Raw genomic sequence first — 18,701 nt, 5'->3', positions numbered from 1 at the left:
ACTGCGCAAAAGTGTGATTAAATGATAACATCCCTCTGTGCCTCTGTAACTGTGCAGCTGCAAAGGGATGGGGAGCAAAGGGGCATCACAGAGTGATGCAGGCACTATGCACGTCTACAACACACCCACTGTAAGATGCGAAGTCAGTTCGGGGAAGGAACAGATGGCCCGCAACCACAGGGGGACCTGCAGCAAACCCCCCAAATCGCAGTAAAACGAGTCCTTAGAACGTCACTTTTTCCGGGCGAAAACCATGGATGGCTGCAAAGTCACAACTGCGTCATCTATCACGAGGGACCTCGACTCACACTCGCCCCGGAGTAAAAGCCTGGTGGAGATGGGGCCTAGGAGTGGCTGCATGACCACTTCTTTAAGGGTGGTCACCACCAACCCCTCATACAACAATGTGTTCACCACACTTTGGACCTACCTGGCCAACCCCGCTCTCAGTTAGCTTTAATTAGCCATAGCCGTCACCACCACATAGTAGGCAGAATTACAGTATATGCTCGAGTGCATGTCCAGTCACCTTCATGGTGAGTTCTCCACCAGATACACTCTTTTAAAACAATCCAATAAAAAGATCAATATTTGGATAAACCGTTCCATAGAGTCTCCCATGGATGAAAAATGATTCCTCACACATTCATTTTGAGCAGGGGTGCAGAACCTCAGGGCTTTTGCAACCAGATGAGGCCCAATTCACAGTAAAGCCTTCTATTACCTTAATTCCAGGAAATAGGTTTATACCTTTACAGCCCCATTAAAGATCTGCAGATAACAGTTGGCAACATAAGGCTCACACCAGGTTCGATTCATGAGCACCAAAACAAAACCCCAAGCAGCCATGGATCAAGCTGGCAGAATAAATCTCAATACGTTCAGAGAGCCCATGACAAAGCAGGGAAGATTTGCAGATCATCCCAGTGTTGTTTCTAGCAAAGTCTCCTGCTACAGGCTCTGGGTTAAATACAGATAGTAGCCACTAAAGACCAGTACTGGACATTCGATCCTGGCAGGGAAACCTGGCTTTGAGGCAATTGCTGCATCTCACAGGATGCCTTTGCTGCCCCCTTTTTAATTGATGATGCAGTAAAGGAGACACCCCTGAAACACCTGTGCTGCAGGGACCTCCCACTGCTGCCCTGTTCGCATGGAAGGCTCCCCTGGTCGAGAAGCCCAGGGCTCCATCAAGGTGAGGTCTCCTGGCTGTGGAGATAGTTAGTCTGTGTCCTGCATCTCACCTCCTCCCGGCTGGCGACCCAGTGGGAGGCCTGGTAGAACTGAGTTCTCAGGTGCCTGGCTTCCCCAGCTGGGCCTGATTCTGCAGCATCCCCTTCTGACTCAGAGTCAGTGTTGGAGGCTATAGCTTCCCCTGAACTGGTGCAAAGCCTCACACAGGCCCACGGGCCAAATCCATCCTGCCTGCAGTTCCCCAGATAGCCACACCCACTTCCCCTGGCCCACCCCCTATCTCCCAACTGTCAGTCATGTGGTGGTTTCCCAGCTTTTGCATGAAGTTTTTTCTTCATTCTAAAAGTTTGAAAAGCCTCTCTTAAAGCTTGGTTACTGGCAGTAAGAGCTTTAAGCTGAAATATGCTGGCATTTCTGTGTTTTTGCCCCATCTCCTTTGCCTCTGGCCCTGTCCCATTTTGCCTTCAGCCCCGCCAACCACTAAAATATGATCCCCGGGAGCTTCTCAGAAATTGAATTTGGCACTCAGGCTGAAAGAGGTTCAACACAGCTGATTTAGAGAAACAGAAGAAAGTAACAGATAACAAATAACTTGTATTTTTATCTTATATTTTGCTCATGTGTTACTACAATACAGCTTACTTAATGTTCATATAGGAAAATATTTATTCCTTATTCATATTATTTATTACTTTTGGATTCTGTCATTCCACTCCATGGGTGCTTTGGTGAAATGCTGATGCATGGAGCACCTCCACTTGGCAATGTCTGGCCACATGAAGTGTTTCCCCACAGATTTTCAGTGGTTTCAACCGTGGCAACATAAATTGTGTTGAATGTATGGAATTCAGGGTTTTCATTGTTGTATAGCAACAATAATTTCAGTGAACTGTATTCAGTATCCCAAAGAAATACTTATAGAGCATGAGAATAATGCACATGCACACACACTCACACACACCATATTTAGAAAAGACAAAAGAGGTTCCAGCTTCCATGTGAGTATTTTATAGTACTATGTTGCTTAAACCAACTTTTCTGTGTAGGTAACTGAATCCAATTTGCAAGTATTAAATTCCGCCTCTTAGGGGGAAATCCTATGCATGTTTAGACAGAAAAAAGCCAAGGCTGGCTTGGAAATGCTGGGAGTTGTAAGACTTTTTTCTGTCTGAAGTCCATGCATAGGATTACGCCCTTAGTAAATCGCTAGCCATTCTTCATTTTAATGCTTACATAATTTCAATATTCACTTTTTTATTTACAATTTTATTTTCAGGGATCTATTGGGTCCAATGGCAGTCAGGGATATTCAGGAGAAGATGGAGAGATAGTAAGTTATAAAAACTCTGAATTTACATTTCAGTTCTTAGTAGGATTTTTGTTTCCATTGACTCTCAGTCTTTCTGTCTTAGGGTCCCAGGGGAATCCATGGTCCAATGGGCCAGCAAGGTCACAAGGGAGACAGAGGTAAAAAAGGATGGAAGGTAAGAAAATACCTAAATAATCTACTTTGATCTCATCAAGAAACTGACTTTTGTTTTGTTTATGTTATTAAATAAATACCTGTTTTAAATATTTTAGGGGGTGAGAGGACAACAAGGCGAAGAGGTACAGTAAGGAAATATTTACTGTCTGCAAAAACCTAATTCTTGCTTTTGGGCTAAAAGGTTCCCAAACTTATTCCTGAAGTAAGAGAATAGGAATCGTCAGCAAGAGGTGAACTACACATTACATGCCAATGAGTATAACAAAGCACCAACATTTATCTATCATCTATCTATCTATCTATCTATCTATCTATCTATCACAGCCTTGGGAGCCAGAGATTTTGAGTTGTGGAGGGGCAAGAGAGAAGGAGTGTTTAATCCATTCCCCACCGTTTCTCTGCTCAAAATCCCTATTTGTGCTTTCCAGCATGTAAAGATTCACCATTATGATTTATCATCCTAAACTTACCTCTGAAAACTGAACTCATAGGGGAAGGGCAGACTGAGGGATTAAGTATCTCTCCACACCTCACCACCATTCTTCCTCTTGGGTTGTTGTTGTTGTTTTGTAAATGTGACCTTGTTATACACATTTGGTCAACTGCTGGAGTTGGCATCCACTTTTGTTGGTCTATTTATTTAGGATATATTGGGGGCTTCTTTACATGGAGCTTTTATCCTGCTATTGAGATTGGTTACTCACGAAAGTTTGTGGGTCCTCTAGATAACCCCCAGGGCATCTCCCGCGCTAAATGGCCTTTATTCCATTTTTTTAAAAAAAAGATTGGAGATAATGAGCTATCAAATTACCCCTCTTGTGTTCTGCTTGAGTTCCCTCCATGGAAACGAAACGCCACAACAAGAGGAGCTACACCACAGTGCCATCTAACAGCTGTATGATGAAACATATGGAAGACTCAGATAAGGGGGGGAAGGAGGGGAACTCATGTAAAGGGAGTCCATCATGATCCTTTACTGAAAATGGAAGCAGAAAGCTCCATTTTAAATGCAGGATTTTAGGGTGGTGTAGAGATGCTCTGGATAACAAAGAACGTAACTCAAATTTCCGGATTTTGTTCTCTCAGGGAGAGAGTGGGATTGATGGAGTTAATGGAATTGATGGAGAAGAGGTAAGTTATTTTTCATCTTGTTGTGCCCTACTGCTACCTTTTAAAATGTATAAAATAGCTTCTCTGTTTTCATCTTCTTCAAGGGATTGAGTGGACTTCCAGGACTCAAAGGACAAAAGGGGGACCCAGGCCAGGCGGTAACATTTTCAACTCTTATAGCTTCAAGTCTGATTTTGTGCAGTTAAAATGTCTGTGTATATGAGCGAGAAAAAATGTATATAAGCACTCAGAGGAGAGGAACAGCTTAGCAAGCACTGGCAGCTGGTAAAACGTGATATTTGTCCCAGTGGAAACATTGGAACATTTTAATTTTGATATGTATTTGTAGTGAAATTCTACTATAGGATAGGGGCTTTTCTTATAAAGTTGTTTAACTATCATGTCTGAACCACTAAAATTTTAGGATCAGTCTCTGGGAGCACATCCTGGGGGCCACAGGACAGAGCGCATATTCCTCTCAATGGGTAGAGAGGGAGATCTGTCCATGGAGGTCCTCTGTGCTCTGCCAGTGGTAAGGCAAAAAACAGAAGTGTTCTCAAAGCAGATCAGTGGCAGATTAGGGGAGGTTTGGGCTCCCTCCTTCCCCAGATATACCCCAGAAGGTGGGGGACACCAGCCCTGGAGCTCGTATTGATATTTCCCTCCTATTGAAACCAATGTGGGGGAAATGGAAAACTGGCGTCAATAAAAACAGGGTGAAGCGGGGTCACTCCCCTGCCACATTTCAACCTGTGGTGGTTGTTTCACCAAATATTCTCCCTCCTTCATCCCCATCATTAAAAGCCCATGTATATTTAGAACCAGATCTCAAATCACACTTTAAATAATGATCCTTTTATATATATTTATTTCATTAATTTGTCCAAATAATCAAATGCTACTTTGCCTGTACTCAAAGCATTTTAATCTCTGCGATTAAAAACTTATTGTTGCATGTCCCAGCCAACATTGAATCTCATAGCAGCAAATAAATAATATTCAGTGAGCCAAATGTCATCTGAAATAAATGGGGTTTATAGTCCTTACAGAAGGTCAAAAGAGAAAAAGGAATTTCTGGCCACCTCCATGTAATGTAATGAATGCACACAGAGCAGAGCCTTACTAGTGGAACACAGAGAAGTGGCGGCTCACATCAGCATCTTGAATTTGTCCCAGAAGCTACGAGGCACCCAGTGCAATTTGTACAATATCAGTTGGTTATACTCTCATCTCTCAATATTCATTAAAACGTAAGCACTAGCACTCTATACCAGCAGCTTCTGGTAGATTTGAAAATGTCAGAACTGAGAGTGAGACAGGTCTAATTTGAGAGATTTTCACATAAATATCTTCCATCGTCAGGGCAGCTCAGGACCAAGAGGGCTTCCTGGTAACCATGGTCAGAAAGGCTTCCCAGGAGATCCTGTAAGTTTTGTTTGTTTTTTTTCTTAAGAGCACATTAACTATACCTTATATATTGTGATTGTTCAACGCCCTAAAAAGTGTATCAGCACTTTTTACTGGTCTCCTATAGTTTATTAAAGACACAAAAAGGGCAAGCAGCACATAAGAGTATCCCCTTGTTTTCTCTGGTCAAAAATCAGAGATAACATGGGAATTCCTCTCCCTCGATTCCTCCCCAAGCTTCAAGGCCAGGAGGCATGGCTTGTGGGGGGCAGGGGACAGGCTTGGGGAAGGGAGGGGAGGGACCTGTGGAGGGTGCCCAACACTCCACAGGCCAGATAGGGCACCTCCATGGCTCAATTAATCTCATGGGTTGCTTTCCTCTGCTATAAAGTTACTACCCCAAAGGCCAGTGTTATTATTGCAAATGAGGGAGTGAGAATAAGAAATAGTGGCTTAACAAAAGCTATTTAGTGTGGTCATCACTGAAGTGAGATTTCAGTAAGGAATGCTATACCTCAGGCTTAGCTCCCACTCCTAGCCTCTACACTAAACCACCTTCTCCACAAAAAGAAATTGGAATATTTATTGCTGTGTCAATAAATATTCCAAAAACTACAAGGGTAGATATCTCCGATATTTATTGGTTGATGAACTATAGCATATTATTAAATAATTGTGCAAGACTTTATGAATTATGCTACTGCAAGAGTTCGTTGCTGATACCACTTTGTCAGTGCACTTAGGTGATAAGTTGCTCAGAAAACTGTGACTAATAAGTATTACATCCATTGCTTTTTTTTTTTTTAAGATCCTAGTCTATTCAGTATGTTGTACCTGGATGATAACCATTTTATTCTTGTGTAGTAAATAATTATAATTCATTAATAATTAACATAATTAGAGTTCATAGGACACCTCAATAGTAATTATATATATACTGATGCTCCTGATATCAATTTAACAGCACAGCTACTGATAGGGGCAGAAGCCAAAATGTTTAGCTTAAATATATTTTTTGAATAACTCTGTTGTTAGGCTTTCTATCTTTCGTATACATTTAACCTTAAGACTGACTGCATCCACACTGGATGCAGAGCCGCCTTGTTGTTTTGCTGTTGCACTACTTTGACCAACCTCTCTCTCTCTCTCTCTCCCCCACACACGCACACACTTATAGGTCTGAAAATGGAATGTTTTCTTACATTGCTGTCAAATTAGCCCTTAACTGAAGGATCTTAATGCCCATGCACATCATAAGATTATGTGGAACATCGTAAACCATACACTGAGGAGATCCAAGAAGACCAACACAGGGCAAAGATGACTAACAACAGTAAACTATGCCACATGCTGCAGGAGAAAGCCAAGTTAAAAAAACCCAAGCATGTCTCTAAATCAAGAGCCAATGAGACTCCTGAGAATATTCTGCCAGGCCCCTGTTGTAGTTCTCAGAATCCTGATTGTACCAGAAAACCTTTCTACTGACTCTGCTTGGAGATCAGTGGAAATGTGGAAAGGGATTACAAGATCCTTATACATGTAAAGTATCTGTATGCATCTCAAAGAACTAAAAACTACAAGGGTAGATATCTCCGATATTTATTGGTTGATGAACTATAGCATATTATTAAATAATTTGTGCAAGACTTTATTTTGTTTTCATGAAAGCAAACTGCAATTTTTTTTTTACTTATTTAGGGTAATTTTGGAGTGGACAATGTCAGAAAAGGAGCAGTTGGTCCCAAAGGAATGCAAGGGAGTATGGTAACTATTTCTAATTATGGCTTTGCTTATGGCAGATTTGTTTTCAAGCATTAAAAGTGCAATCCTTAAGATATGGTGTTGATGGCATATGAATAAAACTGCAAGCATAATAGACAAATTGTGTACATAGTATTAAAAGTGACCACAATGTTTACTGGTTACAGCTCACAGAGGGCTAGGATATACACAACAGACAGCTAGAGTGCTGACTGATACCACCAGCTTGGGGAACAATAATATGCGTGGCAGGGATCTCAAGGTCCACCATGGCATGAACTGTTACCATAGGATGCCCCCTGTGACATAGGTGTGTGACAGGTGTGGCACCTTTCAAGCTGGGCTGGGGCCTTGAAGTGACACTCCAGGATTCCTTCTCTATGGCAGTTAGCTTTATGGTGGGGGATGGAAGCCCCAAATGAAGCCAATGGAAGGTGTGTGTTTTTCTTCCCTAAGGCTAATTGCAGCATTGGGGGTGGGCTGATTTTCATTGGGATCATGGCTGGAAAAGGAAGGGTTAAACTTCCTATCTCAGCACTCTGCAGTCCCAATGAAAATAGTATGAAACTTACGTATAGTATTAAACTCTTCAAAAAAATAGCATTAAATTTTAAAAAGACCCAGACATCGTTTCTTGCTATGCAATTAGCCTAATGTGTAGTTTGACCCTAAGGCTACTTTTTGATAGCTGTAGTCATTATGTGGCAAACATTGTCATTGTGATTTAGGTCTTAGTTTTTCTGTTTCTAGTTTTTATTCATACTGTTTTACGCATGTATAAACATACTATATTTCCCTCTCTCCAAAACTGGTCTATGTGCGGCTTTCCACATCTGTCCTGACAGAACTGAGATGTGAAAATTTGAAAGATTAAGAACTATAAATTGCTGTTGAATCATAACGTAAGATTAAATTCTCTACCCCCAGGGAGAAGGAGGATCAAAAGGTTCAGCAGGCGTGAAGGGATACCAAGGAAACAATGTAAGATCTAATGTAGATAAGCTGGCTTTCCTTTATAAAACAATAGAATAAGAGGATTCCAAAGCAGACCAGGACTTCAGAATCCGTGGGTTATATCCAAAGTTATGGTAATGGCAAATACAAAAATTGGCATTGTTCCGCTACCAGTTGTACAATTGCTATTACAACTATGCTAGCACAACTATAGCAAGCAACACTTAGTGTGATGAAGTCATAATGAGTTGCGCAACACCTTGTGCAATGATTTGTACAACCACTTCTGTAAGAAAATCAGAGTATTGGATCTGAGATGTGTGCAAGGATAAAAACATCATTTCTGCAAGTGGTGGAAGTTTTGCGCTCGTGGAATGACTCTATTGGATACAACCCCATAACTAGAATCCATGTAACTATTGGGAAAAAACTGTTTGCAAAATACTATCACTTAGAGAGTCATCTGGTTGGAAGCATTTTTCCATATTGGCTGTATGAATTTGGAGCATCTGTTACTACTAAATGGAAAAACTATAGGAATATGGGTCTCTCTCTGCATTTTACTCATTTTGAGATGCTCACTAAATAACAAATATCTTTTGGACATCTTCTTTCTTCCTTGTATTTTTGACCCTTGGAGAAAAATTCCTCAGAGGTCAAAATTAATTTGTGTTGAGTTGTCAACATAACTGTAGGGGGTTTGGAGGGTGCAGCAGTCATTAAGGAATAAGACAAATGAAAGAGGATGGAGTCTTGCCCAAAGGAATTCTGTTTTTAGTGCAGTGCTGCCAAAATAGTTTTCCAAACACATCTGGTGTGCTACCGTAGATTAGGAAGGCCAAGATTTTATTTTCATTCTCCCTTGGGCACAGCAAAATAATGCCCTTGCTTAGCTACAGGGAAAACCAAACATGAATTTCTTCAAAGTTCAGTTTTATGGAATTCTGCACAGATGGACAGGATCCATTTATTATGTACTTATTTAAAGCACTTTGCATTGCTCTTCAGCCAAAAAGGCTCCCAGAGTGGCTTACAAATATCAGAAATGAGGCAGTGCCTAGCTTGAGTCTTACAATCTAAAATACATGATGCAAAGAGGATTGGGAGGGAGGAGGGAAACCACTCAGGCACTAGATCCTTACTGATAAAGGCAGAACATTCAACAGGTTATGGAGCTGGATTTAAGCACTATGGAAGGGCTGAAATCCTAACTTTTCTATTGTTTTGAATGATATAATATTCAGTTCAGTGTTTTTACATCATTGGAAATAGGCTGCAACGAAGTATAGAATAAAATACAAAATGATATAAAATAATAATATAACAGATGCATGTCATACAAATTATCACAATAAGTAAAAATATTAGCTGACCAAATTAATTTTCATTACAGCAATCATAATGGCAACAGCAAAAGCACTGACCCAGCTAAAGCGCTATGAGAGTCAGATAATGTCAAAGCATTATTTCCTGATTTGAATGTATTCTTTGTTTTTGACATAATTAGCTCAAAGTGTTAAAAAGCATTAGGGAACTATGACATAGGCTCCAGGGATAGACACTGGCTGTACCTTTGCCTATACTTTAAGCTTCATATTAAAGAATTCATAGTACCTGTAGCCTCAGTCTTTAGAGGCTTCGTGTCTCAGCTAACTTCATAAATTTATCCTATGACTTTCCATCAGTGCAAATGCCCTCCTTAGTCCTTGTAAGTCACTCCCATAACAAAATGTTGCCGTGTGGATTGCTCGTGTTCAGGAGTCCAGACAGCCAGTGCCATCTTTCCGCATACTCCAATCTATCTCCACAAAGCCGTTTTTCCATTTTTCACCCTCCACAGACACTTGACGTTCTGTGGCCGCTGAGCATGTGCAGTCATCATGGGTCTTGGGGCAGGGTTTGTCCCCTTAGGGGATTTTGTGTTAATTTTTTTTTTTAAATTCTGCAAACCTGGTGTGTGGATGGTACCATTTTGATTATGTAAGGATCTACATTCAGAGAATGAGGGTGGCATTAGTCTCTATGAAAGCTTTCATTTAGACACAGTTCTGATCCTAGATCCAGATTATTGGCCAAAAAACACGTCAGAGTCAGCCTTAAATATGGAGATATTGGGCAGAATCCAATGGGGCGCTTATGTCCCCACCAATTCCTTTATGACTGCTGAGTCCCTTCCACAAGCGGTGGGTCCCGCTGATTCCATTGCGCAAGCGGGACCCACCACCTGCGAAGTGTTTCTGCTCATTTCAGTTTGCCTCGGAAGCACTAAATTAGCATTGTGCAAGTGGTGAGGGCTGCTTGCACAACAGAATCGGCAGGGCGTAAGAGAATCAGCAGGGGCATACGCGTCCTGCTGGATTCTGCAAGCTGGTTGAGGGGCTAATAAAAAGTCAGTTGCTGAGAGGGGGCAGAGATAAGACTGGTTGATTCCCATTGTTTCCATGTTTGGAAGTAGGGATCCCACAAAATAAATCTATACAAGTCAAACATCACTTGTTGTTTTTCTGAAATCTCAGGAGTTGAAACGATTGTTGAGAAGACTCCAATATTCCTATGCCAGATGATTATAGAATGGCCCCAGGAATTATGAGCTGAATTCTGAAGCAATGCAATAATACACACCAATAAAGAATTGATCTTATCTTCTGAGTAACAAACCCCACTATAAAAGCATAGGGCCTTTTGTATACTGTTCATATCATTGCATTAATTTCCTTAGTTGCTTGTCCACAGTCATGAAGAGCTCTTTCAAATATAGACATTGAAATGGATAGGAAAAATGAAGTAGCTAATTGGCCATAGCAAGAAAAAAAGGAAAGAGAATCATTGTAAATGTTCTTTAAACATTTAGGACTTGTAAGTAACACATATTCCTTTTGTCACAGGGAGCTGAGGGACGAAGAGGACCCCCAGGCCCACCAGTATGTTCTTCTTAATTTCCCAAGTTTACAGTATGTCTAGTATGAGTATTGATTCTACTCAGGGACACCTGACTGACCCTCAGAGGAGTAGCGACAGCCTGGAGGGAAGGACAGGAGCAGGTTGATGGGAAATGAACATTCTTACACCACCACAATCTTGTCAGGAAGTGTATCCACGGGGCAGGTAGTGAAAATGTAGAGAAGGCTGGTTGGGCTTAGACCACTGAAGTATGTATGACAGTGGGTGGTTCTGGGTGTAAGTCCACTGGGTTAAAGCAGAGAGAAGGAATTCAGAAGAGACTTGTCTCCCCACCCACCCCGGTGTGTGTGTGGGAATCTTGTAATACTTTTCTGGAATTGGCTCCAGACAAAAACATGCATAATGGGACAGGAGGAAACTGGCTTCCCCACTCCCAAAAAAGGGATGCTGCTGAAAGGGGTGGGGTTGTGGCTCACAGAGGTTGCTATGTCTCTCAGCCCCCAAGCAACAGCCCATGACTTTCAGTGGGCTGCCAAGGGATGGGAAGGAGAAGGGAGAAGTCAGCTCCTGCTAGCCCCATTATGTGAGCAGCTGTCTGGTTCCACCATTTTATGAGAGATATCATCTTCTTCCTAGTGATCAACAGGCAGCATGATGGGGTGTTAGGAAGAATGGGAAATCTGTGCATGCATCTCATTATTCCATCCAGCTCTCCCTTTCCATGCCTTGCAAGTCATCATGCTCTGAGCTCAAATAGCTTGCAACAGGCAGAGAGGGAGGAGTAGATGGGGATATGGAAAACGCAGACAGAACTTCCTCCTCTGCTAATGTCAGCCTGTGAATATGGGATGTGTACATATGAGAGGGAGGAAAACGGGGCTCCGTTGGACACTGTTTGAATCCTCCACAGGAGTGGATTATTGTGCCCGATATAAATGAACTGAAATACTCTACTGTAGAGAATGAAACATTGGTGTGTTTATGTTCTCTTTTAAGTTACAAAAATTAAATGAAAAAACTAAAATCATTGTGCTATTCACCTGAGAAAATCATTACCAGCAAGAATTGTGTCTTCATACAGGGGCAGAAAGGAACCCCTGGTCCAAATGGTTTGCAAGGAGAGGAAGGATTTCAAGGTCCACAGGTGGATATCGATATTATTCAATGTGTCTCTGTGTGTGTCTGTGTGTACATGTGTGTAAAGGGACCATAATTCATTGTAGAACACAATGGTTTGCATGCAGAAGGTCCCACCTTCAGTCCTTGGCATCTTGGATCAGGTAGCAGGTGACAGGAAAAACCTCTTTCAAAAGTTGGTGTGGGTGACATAGGTGAACTACTATCTTGCACATTTTCTCCATTCTCTGTCCTAAGAATTATAGGTATGCGTAGCAAATTGTACCTGCAATGGGTAAGGATTTTGCTGGTTTCATAAATTGTCGTTTTATAGACTTTTAAAAATATACAACATATTGAGAATTACATTGCACAAAACTCACGAAGCAATTGCCCAGAGAAATGTACAGTTGTGCAGAATATGATATAGAAAAAAAAATGACAATTTGGGGATTTGGCATAAGAGCCTTATTAAGGACAAGTAGTTCAAATGTATATAAATATACTGTTTCTATGAGCTGCTGTGTTTGTAGAACTAGGTTTAACTGGTGGGTGCTGTTTATTTCTTTTTAATTGATATGCTTTTAATTGATTTTCTTTGATGTTTTAATTATAATTGTGAACTTTATCTTGTATTTTTCTATTGTTAACTATCTTGAGCACTATTTGTAATAGACTGGCAGGATATATGTTTAATAGCTAACTAAATTAACAGGAGATTGGCCCTTTAAAGTCCTCTCACGCCAAATCACCACATTGCTTTTTGCACTTGTGGGCATTTAAAGAGCCACTTGTGTGTGTATATGTAAGCATATTCTGAAAAATCTAACTGTGAGAAAAATTGTAATTGCATGCACATCCTTCTGGACTGTTGCCAGTGCAAGTTATGTGCAAAGAATTGATTCTTGAAGTGACATGATTGTGTCAGATATACAAATTAGCAAGGCTATTCTTAACACAAAAAAGACATCCATTATGCCTTCCCACAATGCAAAGTCCACATTTTTTCCATTATGGAAATTAACATTTAGTAACATGAAATATCACAACCTTTGTGTGGATTTATAAGGTTTGTTTGATGAAATATGTTTTTCAGGGGACAATAGGAATTCCTGGTATGAAAGGAGAGAAAGGACATTCAGGAAATGAAGGACTTCAGGTAAAATTACCTCATACAGCTTTCATTGACATCTCCAGTATTCATTATCTTTATACAGTGCTTCTCAAATGTTTCAAAGTGGGTAAGGTTTACCTACCTGTAAATTTACTCAACCTTTTGGAACCCAATGGTAAACTGACTCCATCTTTCAAGTCTTACCTTCTCTCTTCATAGCAGTAGTTACCATCAAACAAGTTTATATTTTACAGTATGTATTGGAACAGAATTTAAACATGATATATGCAGTGGGAAAGAGCAAGTCTGTCTTTCAAAGTCCTCATACTACAGTAACAGTGTGCTGTCTAGCTGGTAAGGGGAGGAAAAGCTCTGGAAATGAAGCAGGGCAGGAGAAGAGGACCTTATGGCCTGACCTATGAGGAACACATTAGGACCCACTTGTGGTTGCTACTCACACAGTTCTTAATAACCAATGGAAAGAAGCACAACAATGAGTACTAGTGAAAAGAAGGAAGTGTTTTGTTTTGTCGAAATTAAGATGTTGTTATAATGTATATTTTGTTTTCAGGGGAGCTTTGGAGTGGCAGGCCCTAAGGGAAATCTAGGGAAACTTGGACCCAGAGGAAATAAAGTATGCTTTCAACCTTCCATCACTCACTGTTTCTGCACAATGTGTTAAAGTGGGGCCACCACCTATAAACGATGAAGAGAAAGTTCTCAAATTCAGATTCTCCAGAATCGTCTTTTTTCCCTAGAAGAAAACATCTTGGCACTTGGATTAGAGTTGATCACTTTTCTTTTTGTACAGAGGCTCTTGGCATTTAAGTGTTGCATAAATTAGGGCAGAAACCAACAGGTGGCACTTTTCCCACCACTGATGGGGAAAGTCAGCTGTTGATGTTTTCTGTAGTGCAGCTGAAGAAGGCACTGAGCTTCTGTTCCTTAAAATAGGGCAACCCTAATTTATGTTCTTACATAAATTTATGTTTATGTTCTTTTGAAATATTCAAAAACAACTAAGAGAATATGAACACCACAGGCAGGAATAGGGCAGATTTATGTAACAATGGCTGAGCAGTTCATGCAAATATGAGTATTTCGTAGTGCAATCGTATGTGTTAATAGTAAAGAAAGTCAGTAACTTTGGCTCACAAACTGATAAGGCCCAAATTACCTTAACCATGGGCCAGGTTCTTTCCACAACACCTTAACTTTATTTGAATGTTTGAAGTACATCATTTATATATATATATATTTGAAGATTCTGGGCATGTGCATTACTGAAGAATTAACTTTAACTTATGTTTGTCATAGCAGTAACTGTCAATGCTGGCTTATTTATTTGTTTTTCACATCCAATATCATACTCATTTTGGTCAACAGGGAGAAACTGGGGATCCTGGAAAGAAAGGAGAAAGAGGCTCCCGTGGTCAGTGGGGAATGAGGGTTTGTTGTTTATGCTCACTTTACTTATTCTTACAATGGTGTGACTGAAAACAGAAACTGTCCCAGTTCAAAGGGTGAAGTGATTAACAACTGTAAATGAAATTCAATGAATTCAATAATTTTGCTGTTATGTTCTAGGGGGAAGAAGGAACTGCTGGATATGGCAAACCAGGAATTAAAGGGTCAAAGGTAATTATATAAAAGAATTGTAACCGAAAAACTAATTTTGCTTTTGTCCTATTTAAAAATTACTCCAAATTAGTTACTGGTGATGCAAATCCATTACATAACTGTAAGTCCCATTAAAATCAATAAGATGTACAGGATGCATAACTGCAGAAAGGAGTGCAATGTATCAATTCCTGCATGAAATGTCCATATAGCTCGGGAATTCTAATCCAAAATGGTACAAGTCTTCGTTCCAATGGTTTCAAAATGAGCATGTAAGTTTCGTTAACGGATGATACCTAAAGGAGATCTTTACATTCCAGTAAGGGAATTCAGTTGGAGCTTTCTTTGATTTTTTTTTTTCCTGGAGCAGCTCCAGAAAACTACTAAAGAGGCATGCTGCTTTTAAAACTAAACTGTGGCTTGCTTCTTCAGGAGTGGGAGCTGCTGCAGAGCAAACTGCAAAGGAAACATCAGCGCTGCAGAGGTTTTCCTTATTAGAGCATTGGACTCGTTTGTATTGCAGCTATTATGTCCACATTTATTGAACTGACTGTTTCACTTCCTACTTGGTCTTCTGTGTCCTCTTCCGTGCTCATATGAGATAAGGCAGACTATCTATATAATAGTTATATACTGTGGATCAATAGCAAATAATTTCTAGGGCCCAGTCTCTCTGTTTTTACCATTGCCTTGGTGCAGTACTTCCTTGTGGGAGTGGGACCACCAGTGTGAGAAGTTATTGTTAAAGATTTGCCTCACCCATTGAGGTGAATGGAGAAATCTTGCCTGTGCATACCTACTGAATATCATGTGGATCTAAGCAGAAAAGATGATAGAGGTGATAGAATTCAGAGAATCAGAAAGAAAAATATTTTAAAAATTAAAATAGCATCCCATAAGCTGCATGTAGAAGAACATTTTAATTCTTCCCTGATTTCGTTTTGGAGACTTGTGAAAATATTTTTGTACAATCAGGCATTTGGGAATTACCTGAGAATTGTTTAGCCTATCATTTTCCCTTTTCCACACTCCAGAACTCCCCCCACACACACCCAAACTACCTAGGAATCAGTAAATATGTAACAATAAATTACTCAGGTGGGGTTAGCAGCCAACCCCAAACCCTTTAGCATAAGGGGAAGCTTTCAGAAGGGTAGGAAAGAAAAAAAAAGTGTATTTTCCCCCTCCACTCCTGAAATCTGCCTTACTCCCTTCTGTGCAAAACCCAAACAGGGCAATTGACACATACATTAGAGGATTCTGCATAGTTGGGGGCCTCCACAACTATGAAGAAAAATACTAATTTGTACATTTTCGAAGAGAGAACTGCAATATCCTAACAAGGACAGATCATGCTCTTTGCCCTCCAGGAGCCACAGAATGTTGAATGCAGTTGTCAGGTTTGTTTTTAAGTGGAAATGAGTGGGAGTGAATAACCTCCTGGAGTTCCACACTCTTACTGTATCTTAGACATGCACCCCCTGACGCTAATTTCTACTTACTCCCAGACCAAGATGTGATAAACCTTTGAAGGCAGTGAGCCCTTTGAAGTTAGAGGATGGAGGATACTAGGATTAGAGGAAAAATGCTTCTTACAGTTCTAATTAACTCCTGAAAAGAACTTTTCTAGCTATATTTTGTTAGTCTATTAACAATTTAGCTACTGGGGCGATTAATTAGCCTGCTATATTAAGTGTTTATTTTCTTATATGCCTGATTTTAAGTCTCTCTTCTGTTTACCCAAAGTAAACTTTCCTTATTTAAAAAATAGCAACAAGTGTTTGTGGGGGTAATTATAACATACGCAATTACATTATAGGGAGAAGAAGGCTTCCCAGGAAGCATTGGAATACAGGTATCTGCATGCATATACTCTGAGGGCCAAATCTCACCAAGGGATACAGTTTCAGTGTGTTCCTTATGGGCATTTCTAGTAATAAACTGAACTGGTTGTGTACACTCTAATTTCCAATGCAATGTATATATGGCTTTTGTCATAGAGTAGCAGGGGTAAAATGATGCCAGTCTCTTTATGCATGGAGAATGTCCAATGGTGGCTTTCAATTTATTTAAAACTGGAGCTCAGGCAGTGTTCTAGTTTTTCTCCTATCTCTGTGCTTCCCACATAACTTTTAAATGCTTCTGAAGTACTCCAAGAAGAAACTGTTGGAAATCAGATTTGTCCCTTACAAAGTAGAAAAATGTCATATTGGAAGATTAATACCTATTGTGGAGACTCTGGAACAGGCCTATTGGCTTGATTCTCTACTCTAGTCCAAGTGGCTTGAAAGTGGCTGGACTGGGTTGTCAACATCAAGATATGTCGTTTCTATATTTATACAGAAGTCTTGAGAAGTAATCTGTATGCTTGTTCAGTATCCAGAGAATGCCATTTTGATTGTCCTTGATTATAAGCAAAATGTTTAAAATGTATACTTAGTGTATGTTGTAGTCCCAAAGAAGATGATGAAGAGAGTTGTGTAAGGTCTGCTGGGTTGGGGAATCATCAGGAACTTTTCAGCACTGACTACTAAATTGTGTGGTTGCCCATCTCCGATCATTTGCTTTTATAGAACTCAAACAGAAACAGCACAGCTATACCCTGCATTTTTTCCTTTTCACTGGTCCTGTTAATGGCTTGAAAGTCTAGCTTCTGAAAACCTTCACATTTTACAAACATTATATTTATAGAGCGCAGTAAGTGGTGTCCAGCTGTTCTCTGCTGGAACTGCTGAGCTGTGAGCACTGGTGGGTGTTCTTTGCATCATTCAGCCGCAATCTTTGTGAATCTATTACAAACTCTCTCCTGGTGCACCACCTGTCAAGTTATGCTATGTAATGACTGGGCATACCATGGGAAGCTGAATAAGCAAGATGTTTTACTTTTTGCATTCTTCACAGATGTATTCTTTGCTACATTTTTATCATCCATGCTTTATATATAATTCAACAGGGTAAACCCGGAGACATGGGTATTCCTGGGGAACGTGGACCAAAAGGGAACAGAGGAAGAATGGTATTGTGAATAACAATTTGTGCAGATACTGTTTTAGTGTTGTTGGCTTGGTTTAGTTACTACCCATTCTTCCTGTAGTATGTTGCTTATTTCTTGCCTTCTAAGAAGACTGAAATAAGTTTTATTCTTAAGTTATGCACTCCCTCCTTAATGGGTCGTCAAGTCTTCAGAAGAATGTGGTTTCTTCACCATAGATTTCTAAAACCAATAGTATGTTTGTGAATATGATTTATGATTTTCATGTATTTTAAAATTGCAACATAAAACCTAACAACATCATCAGGAACCAATTGCAAATACAGAATAATTGAACTCAGAATATAAATATCTTGGTCAAATCACACATTATAAACATTTTGCAGAAGTTTTCATGAAGAGGAAAATACTTGTGCTGATTTCAAAAACTGGAGAGTTGCATAAAGCCTGTTTTCAAGAATCCTGTTCCATATGCTTGGGGCCACAACTGTATAGGCCATGCTTTGTCCATCCACAGATCTGAGCTCTTTCAGCAGGGCCCTTTTTCCAGATTATTCCAATGGACATGAAGGCTAATATGAAGAGCTAAACCCAGTGTGGCCAAGCATGGAAAGCACAGGGGTTATAGGTTTTCAAGTCCTTCTTGAGATCACTGTCATAGAAAATATCACAAACACAATGATGCACAAAATGGCAGGGAGGGTCAGCTTGATCTGTCCTGCAGCCACTACATGTGCAAGCAACCAACCATCCACTACTGTTCAGCTCTAGCCAAGGGCTGACTTTGGCCAAAGAAAACATCCATGTTTGGCAATGGTTTCCAAAAAGCAGAGAGCTGGGGGGAAAAACTGCTCTCTCTGTATATATAAAAGTACTTGTTTATTTGCTTTTCTTCTACATGTTTTCCTCTTCATATGTACCATACTAATTGGCTGCCATTTTTTTTGGCTGGGAGGCTACTTGTCTCCCATTCTTTTTAGGGAATATGTACAGTCAAATCTACAGTCTTTTATGTTACTGAATTAAATTAGCTATTTAATGTTTCC

General features: G+C 40.2%; 1 protein-coding gene across 1 annotated transcript in view; it reads left to right on the top strand.

Moving 5' to 3' along the window:
* The window catches only part of LOC146344777 (collagen alpha-6(VI) chain-like), a 67,794-nt gene that overhangs the window by 34,840 nt on the left and 14,253 nt on the right, over window positions 1–18,701 (top strand). Inside the window, exons 13-28 of the mRNA XM_084858184.1 lie at window positions 2,471–2,524; window positions 2,607–2,678; window positions 2,776–2,802; window positions 3,767–3,811; window positions 3,895–3,948; window positions 5,153–5,215; window positions 6,896–6,961; window positions 7,886–7,939; window positions 10,798–10,833; window positions 11,895–11,957; window positions 13,026–13,088; window positions 13,615–13,677; window positions 14,430–14,492; window positions 14,631–14,681; window positions 16,483–16,518; window positions 17,617–17,679. Coding sequence (XP_084714310.1) covers window positions 2,471–2,524; window positions 2,607–2,678; window positions 2,776–2,802; window positions 3,767–3,811; window positions 3,895–3,948; window positions 5,153–5,215; window positions 6,896–6,961; window positions 7,886–7,939; window positions 10,798–10,833; window positions 11,895–11,957; window positions 13,026–13,088; window positions 13,615–13,677; window positions 14,430–14,492; window positions 14,631–14,681; window positions 16,483–16,518; window positions 17,617–17,679 — 873 coding nt within the window. The remainder of the gene's footprint in view (window positions 1–2,470; window positions 2,525–2,606; window positions 2,679–2,775; window positions 2,803–3,766; window positions 3,812–3,894; window positions 3,949–5,152; window positions 5,216–6,895; window positions 6,962–7,885; window positions 7,940–10,797; window positions 10,834–11,894; window positions 11,958–13,025; window positions 13,089–13,614; window positions 13,678–14,429; window positions 14,493–14,630; window positions 14,682–16,482; window positions 16,519–17,616; window positions 17,680–18,701) is intronic.

Source organism: Heloderma suspectum, chromosome 5 (genome assembly GCF_057233095.1).
Source record: "Heloderma suspectum isolate Gila_16-S chromosome 5, 16-S_ref, whole genome shotgun sequence".
Classification (NCBI taxonomy): Eukaryota; Metazoa; Chordata; class Lepidosauria; order Squamata; family Helodermatidae; genus Heloderma; species Heloderma suspectum.
Note: the sequence above shows the minus strand (reverse complement) of the source record. Positions and strands in the feature narration are given on the sequence as shown.